This window comes from Xenopus laevis, chromosome 1S, assembly GCF_017654675.1.
Source record: "Xenopus laevis strain J_2021 chromosome 1S, Xenopus_laevis_v10.1, whole genome shotgun sequence".
Taxonomy (NCBI): domain Eukaryota; kingdom Metazoa; phylum Chordata; class Amphibia; order Anura; family Pipidae; genus Xenopus; species Xenopus laevis.
Window position 1 is genome coordinate 51,976,011 of NC_054372.1, and position 16,018 is coordinate 51,992,028.

At 35.3% G+C, this 16,018-nt stretch overlaps 1 protein-coding gene and 1 long non-coding RNA gene across 2 annotated transcripts; both read right to left on the bottom strand.

The window, feature by feature from the left end:
* Positions 1-10,775: 10,775 nt before the first annotated feature.
* On the bottom strand, positions 10,776-15,296 carry LOC121399297. The gene is made up of 2 exons (XR_005964887.1): positions 14,385-15,296; positions 10,776-12,383 (listed from the first exon to the last, which is right to left on the bottom strand). It is a non-coding gene; the product is annotated as an uncharacterized LOC121399297 (long non-coding RNA).
* Positions 12,182-14,386, bottom strand: LOC121399296 (posterior protein-like). Its single transcript, XM_041579576.1, has one exon. It carries the CDS (start codon positions 14,168-14,170, stop codon positions 12,500-12,502), a length of 1,671 nt encoding a protein of 556 aa, XP_041435510.1. The 5' UTR covers positions 14,171-14,386; the 3' UTR covers positions 12,182-12,499.
* Positions 15,297-16,018: the final 722 nt, after the last annotated feature.

A 16,018-nucleotide genomic window follows, 5' to 3' on the forward strand; every position in this document is an offset into this window, starting at 1 on the left:
TGGCATGTAGATACAGTAGATTTGAGATTTTCAAAGAATTGCACTTAACATTAACTTCAGAGCTCGTACCTGTGTAATGTACTTTATCCACTTTGAAGAGCTACTCATACTTTGATGTTTACTTGAGTTTAGCAAATGTTCTTTCGCTCTACAAGATACTACTAAGATGGCATCCTTCAGGGATACATTTCTGCACCTTCAATTATAGAAATTGTTCCCATATTCAAACAGCATTAATGTGATGCAGTATGGATGTCTTCCAAGTGAAGAACAATAAAGCTAGTCTTCAGTTCAGACCGAGTATTTCTGTGTTGTGTATGAGTGTGTACTGTACATTATTTTTGAAAGGTTCACTTTTTAATCATAAATAATTTTTATGGCATTTACTATCTAAACCAGTCTTTTGTAACAGAAAGATTGGATATATTAACACAAATACACTGTATATTTGTGCTGCACAATGCATTGTAAGATATTTGACAGAATTACAACTAATAAATGCATGCTAAATTATGTAAATTCTTGGCAGTTTGTAATTATCAAGAAAATTGCTTTTTAAGAGACAGACAACTTTTTGAATGAGGAAACTGTTATTCAACTTGCTATAAAGACATCCAATTCAAATTGTAGGTGGAATTTAGTTGTTGAATTATATTTTTTGACATTACATTGTTCATTAGATGGTTTATTATACTGCAAATTGAAAATGCCATCTATATTGTTTTGTCTAAACAAAACAGTATTTTTCAAAGGGAACCATTTAAGCTAAGAAATTACATTGTATTGTTTGAGGTGCTGATTATTTAAACAGTTACATAAAAGCTGACAACTAATGAAAGGCAAATTCATTTGGCAGGCATGGATTTGAGGCAAATTTCTGGATTTCGCAGAATTCGAATGTTTTTGCGAAACTGCCACAAAAATTTGCAGTGGAAAATTTGCTGAAACAAAAAAATTGACGCTCGTCAAAATTGCTGCACATCAAAATTATTCACCCATTGACTTTAATGCATTTGGACAAAAGAGAAGCGTGTGTAAAAATTGGCGCTCCTCAAAATTGGCGCACATAAAAATTATTAGGACGCCCAATGACTTTGATGCATTTGGACAAAAGAATCACGTATGTAAAAATTGTTGCGCACATAAAAATTTTTGCACGTCAAATTATTCGGATGCCCATTGACTTATGCCCATCACTACTAACAGCAAGCAAGGGACAATCTATTTTGAACAATTTGTCACACTTTTTACATAATTTTTTTTTTTTTGCCATCTGAATTTTTCCTGAACGGGACAATGGCTACATAAGGTTTTTCAAAGGTCTATCTGGAATTCATAACATTTTCCTGGAGTTTTCCAGCAGTTCACATTTATTCATCATCCTGAGATATTAGAAAATATCTCTACTTCCCATGATGAGTTTTTCATAATGAAGTATTTGCAAGGTTAAAGCAGGTCAATTTTACTGTTTCGATTCATACAATCTAACAAATAAACCTTTGCTGAAAGTTCTTTTTTAAGTGCTGGCATGTTATGGGAAATATATTCCCATGTGAGCTACCAGATCTTACTTTGGCATTAAACAACCACTGTCTTTGAAGATGAATCTTTTCTCTAACCATTTGGAAAATATCACAGTTTTAGGATATGCTTTGTTCCTCCATTCATCCTTAATAAAGCATTTTCCACTATAAAACTTTTCACTAATTTAATTTTCTATAATGAATATTTAACAAAAGTTTCTACTGTCATCATTTGGCATTCAACATAATAACATATTGCATATTTATAGTTAGTTGTGCTATGTAAATTATAGTTATAAAAGGTTAAGGAAGTGAATAGAAAAGGGTAAATGCTTACCAAGATAACATGAAGATGCCTGAAAGCTGCTTCCAAAGAGTAAAAGCTCAAAAAGCTCCATTCAGTACACAAAAATGTATTAACCTTTTCAGTTCCGTTTGCTATTTAATATTTTCAATAACATATTCCCTTTTCCAGTTTGCAAAAAGGTAAATACCTGTACAATGAATGTGCACATGCTAAATCAATATATTAGCACATAACAGGAACACACTAACAGAGTATTTAAATGATATACTTTGTGACCTTTCACTCCATTGTGACAAAAGTTAAATACATTTTACACTCAGTTTTAAAAAGCAGTTAGTTAATAAAAAATAGTGTAAGTTAATGTTAACTTTAATTTTAGATTTCTCAGAAAATTGCATTCATTGTTGGCATAAAAATGAAAAAATTGTGTAAGCATTTTTGATTAAGTTGTACAAATCAGCCGTGTCATTAAAAATAGTTAAAACCTCTTTTAATATTTTAATTTATTAAAAGGGTTGCCCGATAAACATCACAGCAGCTGCTACAGTAGTTATTTTATTCCTTGTCTTTCAAATTGATATTACACTAATCCACAACTTTTAGATGGGAAAGACAATTTTTATTGAATATGAAAGATTTTTTTTAAGTATGATATATGGTTTCAAAATATGGGTTTAGGGTGACTAAAACAGTTTTTAGAGCTCAAATTAGACATCAATATGCCTATACATTAAATTATTATTATAGATACAACCTCTGTATTACTACAGGTTGCATTAATAAGTCATTCTCAGTGTAACTATTTTACAGTGATAAAAACTGTAAATATTCCTTTAAAAATATTATCTAAAACAATTAGTTGTATTTAGTGTGGATTTAATTGCCAAGCACGATTCGCGGTGAATTGGCCATTTCGCCACCGGAAAATTTGCGAGCGTCGAAAAAATGTTGATGCCAGCGACGGTTTCGATGCCGGCTCAAAGTTTTTCCAACGCTGATGACGGTTCCGACGCTGGCGCCATTTAGACGGCGGTGACAATAAACGGATGCCCGTTGACTTTAATGGGCACTGGTGTCAACTTTGACGCCGGCGCCCATTTTGACGCCGTCAAAATCGCTGTTTCGTGAATTTTTTGACAGTTTTGCAAATTTTGCTGGAAATTCTGGAAATGCGAAGTGAAGCGAAACGGGACAAATTTGCCCATCACTAGTCGTAATATATATGTATTAAAATCACCTTACATATATGTATACAAATGTAGATACCTTACATATATGTACCTGCATTCAAGATCAGTGAATTCAAGCTCAAATGTCTCATCTCCTTTTCAACTTTTATCTAGAAAAATGCTGTATTGTGAGGCAAGTATAGATAGAAATCTTCATTTAACTTATTACCCATAAAGCATTTTATGAGGTTAATTTTTTTTATGTTCAAGCTGTAATTTAATTAAGCACTACATTTAGCTATGACCATTCAGTCTTTTTTTCTATCACTTAATTATAAAAGGGATGTTTTTCCAAAAATGGCTTTTTATATAATGAAGGAAAGGTAATTCTAAGTCACTTTCCAATAGTTATATTAATTAAAAAAATGTATTATTGTTATAATTAGTTGTTTGTGAATGAAACAGATGGCTATCAATTTAATGTTGTAATAAAGAGTAGTCTGTAAAAAGAGAGAAGGCATTCGAACAGCTTAAATAAATGCATTGCTTATAGGTACATTTTCTTTCATTATGCTCAAAAACAAGTTTTTGAAATTGACATCTCTCTTTTAAGTCTGTGTGTATATAAACGCCCTGCGATTCTGCAACATGTAATTCTCTATTTGAGTCAAAAGGTAAAAAGAAAAATAATTAGGGAGGGACCCCTTAAGCAAAGTTACAGCTATACAAAGCAAATGCTGCATCAATAATTCAATCAAATAATCTCTAGGGCATCAAAAACAGAAATTAGATATATTTTCTACTATAGGTAAAGTTTATTAAATTCAAGTTTATTTTTCATTGACTTTACAAGTCAGAAATGTTTGGTAACAGTTCCAGTTTTTATCTTGACTTTTTATTTATTTGTGTCAACTATATTTTTCTTTACTTTTGAGAAGCTCCAGTAATTTTTATTGTATGGATTAACTACCATATCTTGAGTATTATCCATTAAAAGTGCTTTCAAAGAAATAGCCCTGGGCCACAGCATTTTTTTGCCAAAAAAGTTTTTATTCACTGGGGGTGCTCAACATATTGGCACTCTCTAGTAAATTAGCCACCTATTTAAAATTTAATTAAAGATACTAATGCACTGGAATTGAAAGATGCGCAACTAAACTGAAGGGATGGAAGATTTTTAGGGGTTTATACTAAAACTTGACTTTTTTTTATATAAAAAATTTTTTGACCAAACTCCCAAAACTGAATGGCCTTAATTTACCAATAAATCTGAATGAAAGAAGCACATGCAGGAAAAAGTCTAGAAAAAACTATACATTGAAACTTTTTCAATTTGACACTCAAAGAACACATCGTTTTAGATTTTACGCCAGAAAAACTCGACTTTTTTTGAATTATCAAACTAGTCCCAATCCGTCAAAGATCATGAAGGCAACAAATGTTTTCAATTTGTTAAAGGGACATCTTACATTGATCAATTTTGACAGGTTTTAGCTAAAGTATTTTCAGATTTTTAGCAGCTTTGGAGCATAACAAATCTCTAAAAATTGTATTTTTTACCCTCTAAAAATTTGTGTTTTCACCCTAAAAACTTGACCAGAAAAAAATCAAGGCTTCATAAATAGTCCCCTGTCAAGGCTGTGTTTTTTTCTCATAGAAAATATCGAAGAACCAAAAGCCACCCCTTTAGAATTGAGGAACTGTACTTCAATATGAAGTTGCATGGTGGTTCTTCACAGTGAGGCTGTGGAATGCCCCGCCTAGTTATGCTGTGAGGCACTCTTGAACAAGGATAATATCCAAGGTTATTGTGATCTTAAAATCGAAAGTTAGCATAGATATTAAATGCACATGTATTTAGAGTATATATAGGTGTTTATGACTACTACCTCTGCGTCTACTTTACATTATTCACAGCTACATACTTAATTGGTCTAGCTTCAAGCAACTGCAGAATTAAGGGACTATTTAAGCATGTCTCTTACTTTTCTTTGTGTTGGACCATTGAGCACTTTTGGTGACTTGGCTCTGTACCTGAGCCCTCAATATTTAGTCCTCTCCTGCATTTTTGGCTTTGAATCTTGTGTTATTATATCAGCTAATTGCTTCTTTAGTTTTATTCTTATTTGGACTCTTGCAGTTTGCCCTGCTCTGCCTTCATGTTGGACTAGCTACAGTTCAGGGCCCATTCACTAAGTTCGAGTGAAGGAATAGAGGAAAAATATTTCGAATTTCAAATGTTTTTTTTTGGCTACTTCGACCATCGAATTGGCTACTTCGACCTTCGACTATGACCTTCGACTTCGAATCGAACGATTCGAACTAAAAATCGTTTGACTATTCGACTACTCGATAATCGAAGTACTGTCTCTTTAAAAATTTCTTTGACCCCCTAGTTCGCCACCTAAAACCTTAGGAGGCCAATGTTAGCCTACGGGGAAGGTCCCCATAGGCTTGCTAACAATTTTTTGATCGAAGGATAATCCTTCGATCGATGGATTACAATCCTTCAAATTGTACGATTTGAAGGATTTAATCGTTCGATTGAACGATTATTCCTTCGATTGTTCGATCGAACGAATTGCGCAAAATCCTTTGACTTCGATGTTCGAAGTCGAACGATTTTAATTCGGCAGTCGAATATCGAGGGTTAATTAACCCTTGATATACGACCCTTGATACATCTGCCCCTTCATGTCTGCTACATATCCTGAATCCAGTGATTTGGACTTGTTTCTCTGCCTGTTGCCTACAACTTTATTCTGTTTTGTTCATAACATGTATTCATTTTGTACAGTATTACTGTTTCTGGTTTTTATGAAGTGCCTTGCTAGTTCACGCATAGCTACATGTCTCCTAGGCTCAATTTTGCACCTGCTGGTAGTTTTGACAGTCAGTGTGTTTTGATTATTTTGATTGCACTGTTTTTTTTATATACTGTATATTTGGCCAATAAATGCAGGCAGCAATGTTTAAAGTGAAGTAAAGGTGGCAAACTTGTCTTGCAAGGTGCTCACAAATACAGTATAAAACAACGTTTGGCAATATGTGCAAAAAATCTAGGTTGAACCTTTAAATGTAAAACACTATTCCATACACACATACAGCATGTTACTATACTTTCTTTTACAAAGGCAATAAATTCTTTGTATATATTTATCCACGGACCTTCTTATAACTGCAACATATTGAATCATTAATAAAACACACTGTCCAGAGCATGTCATGCTCAACTGACACACAGCAAGCACCTACTGTAGCAGTGGTTATACAAAAGGTTATATCAGTACTGGATTTCCCTGCCTAGCTCCAGATTTAACACTAGAAACCATCAGTCTGCAAGAACATCTACAACACGTTCCTTATTTATTTATTTATTAGAGATCTAGTAAAGCTTGTCTACTCTATTCTCAAGGCAAACAGAAGAAAAAGAAACCTTTAAAAAAAAGTCAGCAGCTGTTCCCATTACATGAAATTTTCTACTTTTTTCCTTCTTGCATTCTGCTTGTTCTTATCATCATTTTCATGTTTTCTGTCATATCTCAGTATCTCTCTTACTTTAAAGCATTTGATGGACTATGTTACCATACACAGTTTAGTTGGCTATAAAATATTTAAACTACTGTCAGAGCTAAAGTGTTATTATTTTTGCAGCACTTAATATGAGTACGTAAAATGCACCAGTGCTTAAACTGAGATTTAAAAAATGGAAAGCAGATGGAGAATTCCCTAATTTACCCATGAATGGGAAATTAGGGATCTGACATTATATACTGCAATAGCAATGGTTGATACATATAAGCTGTAGTCTGAGTTCTTTTTTAATAGGGAAATATGTTTTAAAATACTTCTTTGAACTTTATATAAAGTAGAAAAATGCGTAAATAATTGATTAGGTCTGTTATGACATGCATCACATTTCTGGTAGTAATTCTACCACTGAATAATTTACAATTATAACTCATAGGTTTTATAATAAAACAAAAACATTTCTATCACAGACTATGATGGTGACAAAAAGAGAGAAAAGGTGCCAAATAAAGCCCTTTGTTATCTTTATGGCACAGAGTGAAAAGGAAAGAATAGAGAGAGAGCACTTACTGCCTTCCTAATAATGGGGAGATAGCTCTTATTAGTTTTGACTGAATAATGTAAAAGTATTTCGCTTGTCATTATTTATTTGTTAAACATCAGCAGTAGCCTAATTTCAAAATTACAGGTGCTTAGTTCTAATAGTTCCCAAAGGAAATTTAAATGATATTAAAGCACACAAACAAGATGTCACATCTGGTCAATAACTCAATAACATTTAAATAATTGATAAAATTAATTTAAATTCAAATGCAATAAATAATTTTGCTTCTCGCAAATTGTTGGATTTGAATAAATTTGCTTGTAAAACATCAACGAATTTGACCATGTATGGTACATATACATATTCTGCTAATCACACTCAACTGCAGCTCATTGCCAGAGACCACTCAGCACGGGTGCCTGTCTCTACTAATCTCAAGCAATACTGAGGAACTGCTGTGATTTACATTATAGTTAATAGGGATGGCCATTTCATTTCACCAAACATTCGGCGGCGGTCGTGAAATGTCACAAACGCCCATTAAAGTCTATGGCTGTAAATAAAATTCTTGCGCAAATTTTTTGACGCGCCTCTTTTTTTGTGACGCCCGACGCCATACAAGTCTATGGGCGTAATTTTTGCTGCGAAACAAGGCAAAAAAATTTTCCCATCCGTATTAGTTAACTCTTTAAAACAGTGGTTAGCAGTAACCACCCCCAAGATAGCTATCATGAAACAGAAGAAGTCTACTGGAGAGTTGTGCCAGTGAAATTAAGAGGCAAAGGTCTCAAATTAAAAAAAAAAATAATTTCAAACTAATTTTTGTGTACTTTGACTAGGGAATAATCTAAATTCGATTAGAATTTGAATTTCGAAATGTATCATGTACTGTCTCTTTAAAAATTCAACTTCAACCATGCGCCATCTAAAACCTGCCCAATTTGCTATTTTAGCATATGGGGAACCTCCTAGGACCTATTTGGAGTCAATTGGTGGACTTTGAAAAATCAAAGCTTTTTTTTTTTAAAAAAAACCTTTGAATCGTACAATTCGAATGCGCTATTACTTCGATTCATATGATTCAAATTCGAATGAAAACTGACCTATTCGATTGAAAACGGACCAATTCGGCCAAAAAAAAACCCCTTAGATTTAATTTTGGTTGGTCTTTTTGAATCTGAATTTCGAAGTTTTTCAAATTTGAGATTCAACCCTTGCTAAATCTGCCCCTAAGTGTACATTTATTTAGAGATGCAATGCACTACATGTTTCGGATCACTTGGATCCTTCCTCTGGTGCAGTATCTGCCCATACTGTATGGTTGATTATATTCTTCCCTCTTATAAGAGAACAGTGGGCCATCTTTAAATAACTTGCCAAAAGTAAGGTCTTGACTTACTGTATCAGGGACCAATCTTTTTAAACCACCTTTTCTATCTGTTACCCATACTCTTTGTGTATTGCTGAGTACTTGGGGCTGTGGATAGCCAGTTCCATACACAAGAGATCCTAGTAGTGATGGACAATTTATTCAGCAGGCATTGGTTCGCGGCGAATTTCCGCGCCTCACCGCTCACGAATGTTTACACAAAACTGCTGCAAAAATTCAGCGTAGAAGAATTTGCTGAGACAAAAATAACTTGTCGCCCATCAAAATTGTTGAGCGCATAAAAATTGTCTTGTGTCAAAATTATTTAGACGCCCATCGACTTCAATGTGTTTTGCAACTTTTCCGAGGTTTCGGGATTTTTTCTTGAGTTTTGAGAATTTTCCTGCGAAGCTAAACTGGACACATTCGCCCACCACTAGATCCTAGTATTTAAGCCTGTCATGGGCAGGAGGTTCCCACTGCCTGTAATCTTGTGGTGCTTCCTAGCTTGTTATGTGCCCATTATTCTTGCCCCATACTTTATAAATGAGGCCAAAGATCTGCACCCAAATAGAAAGGTGTGCACCTAATTCAACTTGTTTCATATCAGTGACATTAAGGGGCATATTTATCAAGGGTCGAATTTAGAGTTTATGGGAGTTTCTAAAAACTCCCATAAACTCGATATTCGAAAAAAAAAAACAGTAATTTATTAAGACTTCGACCATTCGCCATCTAAAACCTGCCGAATTGCCATTTTAGCCTATGGGGGACCTCCTATAACCTATATGGAGTCAATTGGTGGACTTTGAAAAGTCAAAGTTTTTTTGGGAAAAACTTCAAATCGAATTTTATCGAATGCGCTAATCCTTTGATTCGAATTCGGCCGAATACAGACCTATTAGATTGAAAACTGACCTATTCGACCAAAATAAACCTTCGACTTAATTTCGGTCAATCTTTTTGAATTCGAATTTCAAAGCTTTTTCAATTCGAAATTCGACCATTGATAACTATGCCCCTAAAATAAACTCGAAATTCAAATTTAAAAATTCAGATTTTCAATTCGACCCTTGATAAATCTGCCCCTAGTTGTCATTACGATGCCTGGCTCCATTGACACTGGCAGAGGCAGCTTCATTTTTGTTAACTCCCACTAACAGAATTGCCTTACTAAACAACAATTATCCAGTAATTGGTTTCTAAATAGCTAATTTGTCTGAGGTTTTGTACATCCTGGTGCAATTATTAGGTCCTTTACAACAGAAAATTTTTTCCATTTAAAAAAAGTATATTGATAAAAATCTAATACAATACACACACTCATGAATATGCCTCTAATTAAGATCCAGAAAAAGCAAAGTAGTAGATAAAGTTTTGGGTATATGGCCTGTCCTGTATTAATTAACGCAAAATGTAAACACATAAACAATTTCCGTAGGTTTTAATTCTAGCCAGCAACATATAACTACAACAAAAATTGTGGTAAGATGACATATTTTGCATCCTGGACAATATTCAAGACTGGTATCGATCCTTCTTGTTATTTGCAGTCACAAAACCATTAGCTTCCACTTAGCTGACATTTCCTGGAAGTAGTTGACAATGAGATTACCAGTGTGTGCAGAGTAAAGGATATATTTCATCCAGGTCAAGAGAACTGCTAAAATTACTTATAGCCATTGTTTACTGAGATAAATTTTGCTCTCATTTCACATGAGGTCACTAACTAATCAATGATACTTTGTAGACTTTCCTTATCAGTTTCAATTATGCAAAGTGCTTTACAACTTCTTTAACATACTAAACAGTTTGAAAGCTTTGGGTCCCATGCATATACTGTGTTTAAAGCAAAGGAATTATTTTGCATACTTGTTGTTCATACTATTTGTTGGATCTGCTCTATTTTGAGGTGCCAGGCTAATGACTTGAGACAGACTGATCTTTAAATAAGTGGTATTTATTTACAAAGGAACTAAAAGGTATTACATAAAAAGGGAACTAACTAACATGGAGGGAGGTAGAAAGGGATAGGGAAGGATGCAATGGAAGGGAGTGGAAAGTGACTAACTAACAAGGGATTTACAATGCTCTTTATATACACATAAGGAAGACCATTCAAACAAGCATACTACACTTTTCCCAGGATAGCCACACCCAAAAGACAGTCCCAGCCAATCAAGTCGATGTCATATGATGAGCCATGGAAACCTCCAAGTTAGTAGTGTCCTGTAGGTGGCAGTGTAGATCAACTAATGATGTTTAAGATGTCCTGTGGGTGGCAGTGTTGCACAGACAGTCACTTCCATATCTGACATTTGTTCCCAAGGTCTGAAACCTGTTCTGACACCTTGAGGGTGTAAACACATATCCTTTCATCCTTTGTTGTTGGGATCCTCCCATGCCATTCATTGACTTTGTTGTTTCCTCACCCGAGGCCGGGTCTATGGACTCCTCTCTTTGTCCATGATAGCTGTTCCACATTTATACAACAGTGTTAGGAGATAGATATGAAGGCAATCACCTTTTACGACAGGATAGTCTTTGTTCTGTCAGTCTTTGCGTCTGTGTTTATAGTGTACACTGCCCTGAGCCCAGAGTCACTGTTAATTCTTTACCTCACTTAGTTATGGGATATGAGATATGAGATATTACATTCCCCCATTTGTGTCTGAAGGACACACCATGAAAGCATTGGAAGAACCTCTTCGGACTTGTGGCTATATCGGTGTAACATCCTTGGGCAGGGAACAGACAACATTGCACCATTCACTCTCATTCACACATGATAAGATACAAGGCAATAACATAGGTTGTCAATACCACCAAACACTGCACCTTATATATACATGTACATTCCATGTAGCATAACACCAAATTAAACTCTGTATAATACAGACATTTGTTTGCTAGTCTGCATATTCTTAAATTAATGTTATTTTTATCTGCATAATGCCTTCTAACTTTATATGCAAATGCACTATGTATAACCAACGAAACACATCATTAACTAAAACATAAATAACATACTTATATTGCTATATATATATATACATAAACATACTTATTCTAAGAAGAAAGTTGTGCCCTATGTATTCCATTTAACCTGAACAATGTGTGAGTAATGCTGTTCTGAAACCTGTCTTAATAAAATTCAAAAGTTCTAAACACATTTGCCCTTCAAAACATAACCAAACTCAGTTGATCCAGGGCCCACATTTTGTTTTCTATGTAGTTTCATGGATCCTGGAAATAAAAGAGCAAGAGCAGGACCATATGCTTAGCATTATTATCTGTTCAGTACATTCTGTTAAAAAAATAATATAAAATGATATAAAATGAAAGCTGCAAAAAAACAATAAAAAAAATTGTAAAAACATTTTCATGTATCTACTGCATCTTTTGATGGGCTTTAGGAAAGAAAAACTATGATCACCCCCCATTTGGTACCGAAAAACGTAGGTACCATTATGCAAGTAGAGAGCAAAAAAAAAAATTGGAAAAAAAAAAAATTCAAAATTACACGGTCTGCTATTTTTAGCAGTGTTTTGATAAAACAATGAAGATACTAATACTGTATACAAACTAACACAAAACACTAAACAGAGACAACATGTAAAACAAAGATAAACACATTTACATTTAACAACACAAATACATGAACAAAAACAAATACCTGTGGACAATAAAGTTAATAATATACCAAGGACACCAGTATTGTGAAGAGATGTTATTGAGTTTAAATATTGTTTTTTAAATTGTTTTTTTTAAATTGTTTTTTTAAATTGTTTGCAAACAATTATTTTACTATTGAGCTCATTGATTGTACCACGTGGTTTTAAAACAAATCTACAACCTGTTGAAACAAAAATCAATTTTAAAATCACAGTATCTTCTTCATTTTACAGGATAAATGGACAATCGTTCTTCCACTAGTACTCTGAAAAAGAAACATACATATAATTAATATACAGAACATTACAAATAACATAGTACATATCCATTATACAGTGGTCATGGCCATATCTAGTTTTAATTCCATCACATTCCTTGTCATTAGAAAACAGGCATATTTGTGTTTGGTACACCCTGGGCAAACTGTGCTAAATTGGCCATTAGCATTTGCATAGCAATGTGAGACCAACTGCTGTAAAGCCACAGTGGAATGTTCACCCAAGGCATAAAGGGTGGGGCAGTTGTCCCTTCTTTTCCTGTTTTACAGGGAGGTGTGTGAAATTCCCTTTTGGGCTCATTTTGGCTCTCTTTTTGATCTCCTGCACTATTGGAACCTGTGTCTATGTTATCAGAGGAGACAACAGTTTCAGGCTCTGAGGGAGGGCTATGGTCTAGGAGATAATCATTTAGATTTTCCTGTGCATCCCCCTCTTGTCTCTGTATTGAATGGATTGGGTAAGTATCATGCTGATTGGCAGAAGTTCTGCAAAATCGAGCAATATGACCATACTTACCACAACTGTAACATTTCCGTGGAAATCTCCTGCTTTGGTTGTTTTTAGAAGCAACAGAAATATGTCTCTGGAATTCAAAAGACTCCTGAGACCAATCCCTAAGTGTATTTATAAAGTTGTTGTATGAGGTGGCATACCTAAGGGCAGTTCTTGTGTTGTAATCAACATTACATTTATTTGCCATTGAGTAGAGGAAATTGGGCTCATCTGGCAACATATCAGGGCAGTTGAATACAACTTTATATAGGGAGAGATAATCAGTGCAAAATAACATTGGATCATCTCCTTTCCTATACCTTGCATTCTCCAATGCATTTGTACCTCTTATATCACGCCCACCCAAAATCCTTTGCAACTCTCTTAACCTTTCAGTGGTACTTCCCCAATTTTCATTGATATTGGACAATGTCCCAATGTGCTTACCCACCGGAGGCCTAAGTTCTGCAGCCAACTGATATGGGAGCCATGCTCTAAGCAAGGCACATGCATCTTTATTTCCAAGGTTATATTGTTTGACCACGGCTTCCAATTTATTGGAAAGGCTAATAGGGGATAAATTAGTGTCAAACGTTCCCAATATCTGGGTCAAACTTATAACCTCTTGTATTTTCAGTGCTGCTGAGTTTGAATGAATATTATTATCAGTTGGCCCATGTGTATTATTGATCTGTTGTCTAGCACATTCTGATTGGGGGCTAAAGAGAGATGGACTAGGTAATGTTTGTGGTCTTATACCTTGTTCTCCATCTTTTATCTCTTGCTCAGTAACAGGGCAGACACTTACTGGGACATTTAGTTCATATCCAGCCTTGCTTTCTAAAGATATCACCTCTTGTTCTCTGAGCCTGCACATCTCCTCACAATCCTTCAACTTTTCTTCTAACAAATCATTCTGTTTAGCTAACAGTTCTACCTTCTCCCTCAGTTCTTCTAATTCTGAAATATGCTCTTCTGAAGTGCTAGCTGCTACAATAAGTGACTCACCAAACTTTTCCAAGTCTTCTCTAAACTGGACCTTCTCATTTCTCCACTGTTCTGCCTTATTCTCAGCAATAACTTTCATCTTTAATAATGCTAATATTTCATTGGCCATTTTAATTTTCTTTACCATTTTTGCAAGATGATTACATTTTACTTTATTGTTGTAACTTTGACACTGTGTCAGTAGACTTTTAAACTGATGTGTCAAAGACTCATCTGCACATGAATTGTAATCAGCTGAAGCATATTTGTTTACATATCTTTCAACAAATTCCATGTTTACAACAAACAATACACACTACAAACAATTACTTACACAAACAAAACACTAAACTTCACAACAACAACAAACTATACCTTAGTTTCTACACAATAACTGACCTTACTACCTTACTTAAAGTGTTCCTTAACTTCTTTCCACTAAAAAAAAACAGAAACGTTTCTAATACAATAACTTCAGTTAAAATTAGATAAAAGAAACATATACTTACCTGTGTTAGGCTCCAGGCTTTCTTTTCTGGTCAGACCTTTAACGCGTCAGTCTCAGGCTTCTCAAATCTTCTCAGCCAAGCAGATTCCTTTTCCTTAGGATGATGGGTTTAGTTGAAATCCTCAAATCTGGGGTGCCAATATGTTGGATCTGCTCTATTTTGAGGTGCCAGGCTAATGACTTGAGACAGACTGATCTTTAAATAAGTGGTATTTATTTACAAAGGAACTAAAAGGTATTACATAAAAAGGGAACTAACTAACATGGAGGGAGGTAGAAAGGGATAGGGAAGGATGCAATGGAAGGGAGTGGAAAGTGACTAACTAACAAGGGATTTACAATGCTCTTTATATACACATAAGGAAGACCATTCAAACAAGCATACTACACTTTTCCCAGGATAGCCACACCCAAAAGACAGTCCCAGCCAATCAAGTCGATGTCATATGATGAGCCATGGAAACCTCCAAGTTAGTAGTGTCCTGTAGGTGGCAGTGTAGATCAACTAATGATGTTTAAGATGTCCTGTGGGTGGCAGTGTTGCACAGACAGTCACTTCCATATCTGACATTTGTTCCCAAGGTCTGAAACCTGTTCTGACACCTTGAGGGTGTAAACACATATCCTTTCATCCTTTGTTGTTGGGATCCTCCCATGCCATTCATTGACTTTGTTGTTTCCTCACCCGAGGCCGGGTCTATGGACTCCTCTCTTTGTCCATGATAGCTGTTCCACATTTATACAACAGTGTTAGGAGATAGATATGAAGGCAATCACCTTTTACGACAGGATAGTCTTTGTTCTGTCAGTCTTTGCGTCTGTGTTTATAGTGTACACTGCCCTGAGCCCAGAGTCACTGTTAATTCTTTACCTCACTTAGTTATGGGATATGAGATATGAGATATTACACTATTGTAATGTTAATTTTGAAATATTAATTTAAATACAAGTTGATATTCATATCCTAATTATACATCTCTACATTTGGCAATATTGCATATGTATTGCATATTGCATTCAGTACATCAGTATATCTGGTGTTTCTTACCTACTACTGTACTGTAGTCCTTAGGTTTTTTAAAGTTTATTGGAAAATCTTGGCTTTAAGTTCTTACATTGCAGTATTTCTGTAACAAATATACCTGGCAGGCGGCAAGGGACGCCAGCCGCCTCGCCCTGCGGTGACGTCCGTCGCCTGTTCTCTCTGCCGGCTGTAATCTTCTGCCGCTTCCAGGTTGCGCTGCGATCTGGTGAATTCGGTTTTACCCAGAGCGCTGCATGACGTCATCGCGCAGGGCGAGAAATTCAAAATATTAAGAGATTCACTGCCCAATGTAAAGGTGCTTTCTAGTCCCTGGGTACTACCTGTATAATTCTCCAGTTTTGATTCTTAGTGTATTGACCCTTGCCTGTCCCTGATACTGCTACTTGTTGCCTGAACTGACCCCTGCCTGGCTGACAAATCTCTTGTATTACGTTTGGTACCGCATTGATTCTCCCATGACCCTGACCTGCTACTGCTACCTTCCTTGGCACTGAGTTACCCGATTGCTTTGACCAGGCCTGTTCTTTCTACGCTACAGCTCCTCTGTCATTTCACTTCATGTTTGGTTCCCATGCTCGCCCAGAACTCTC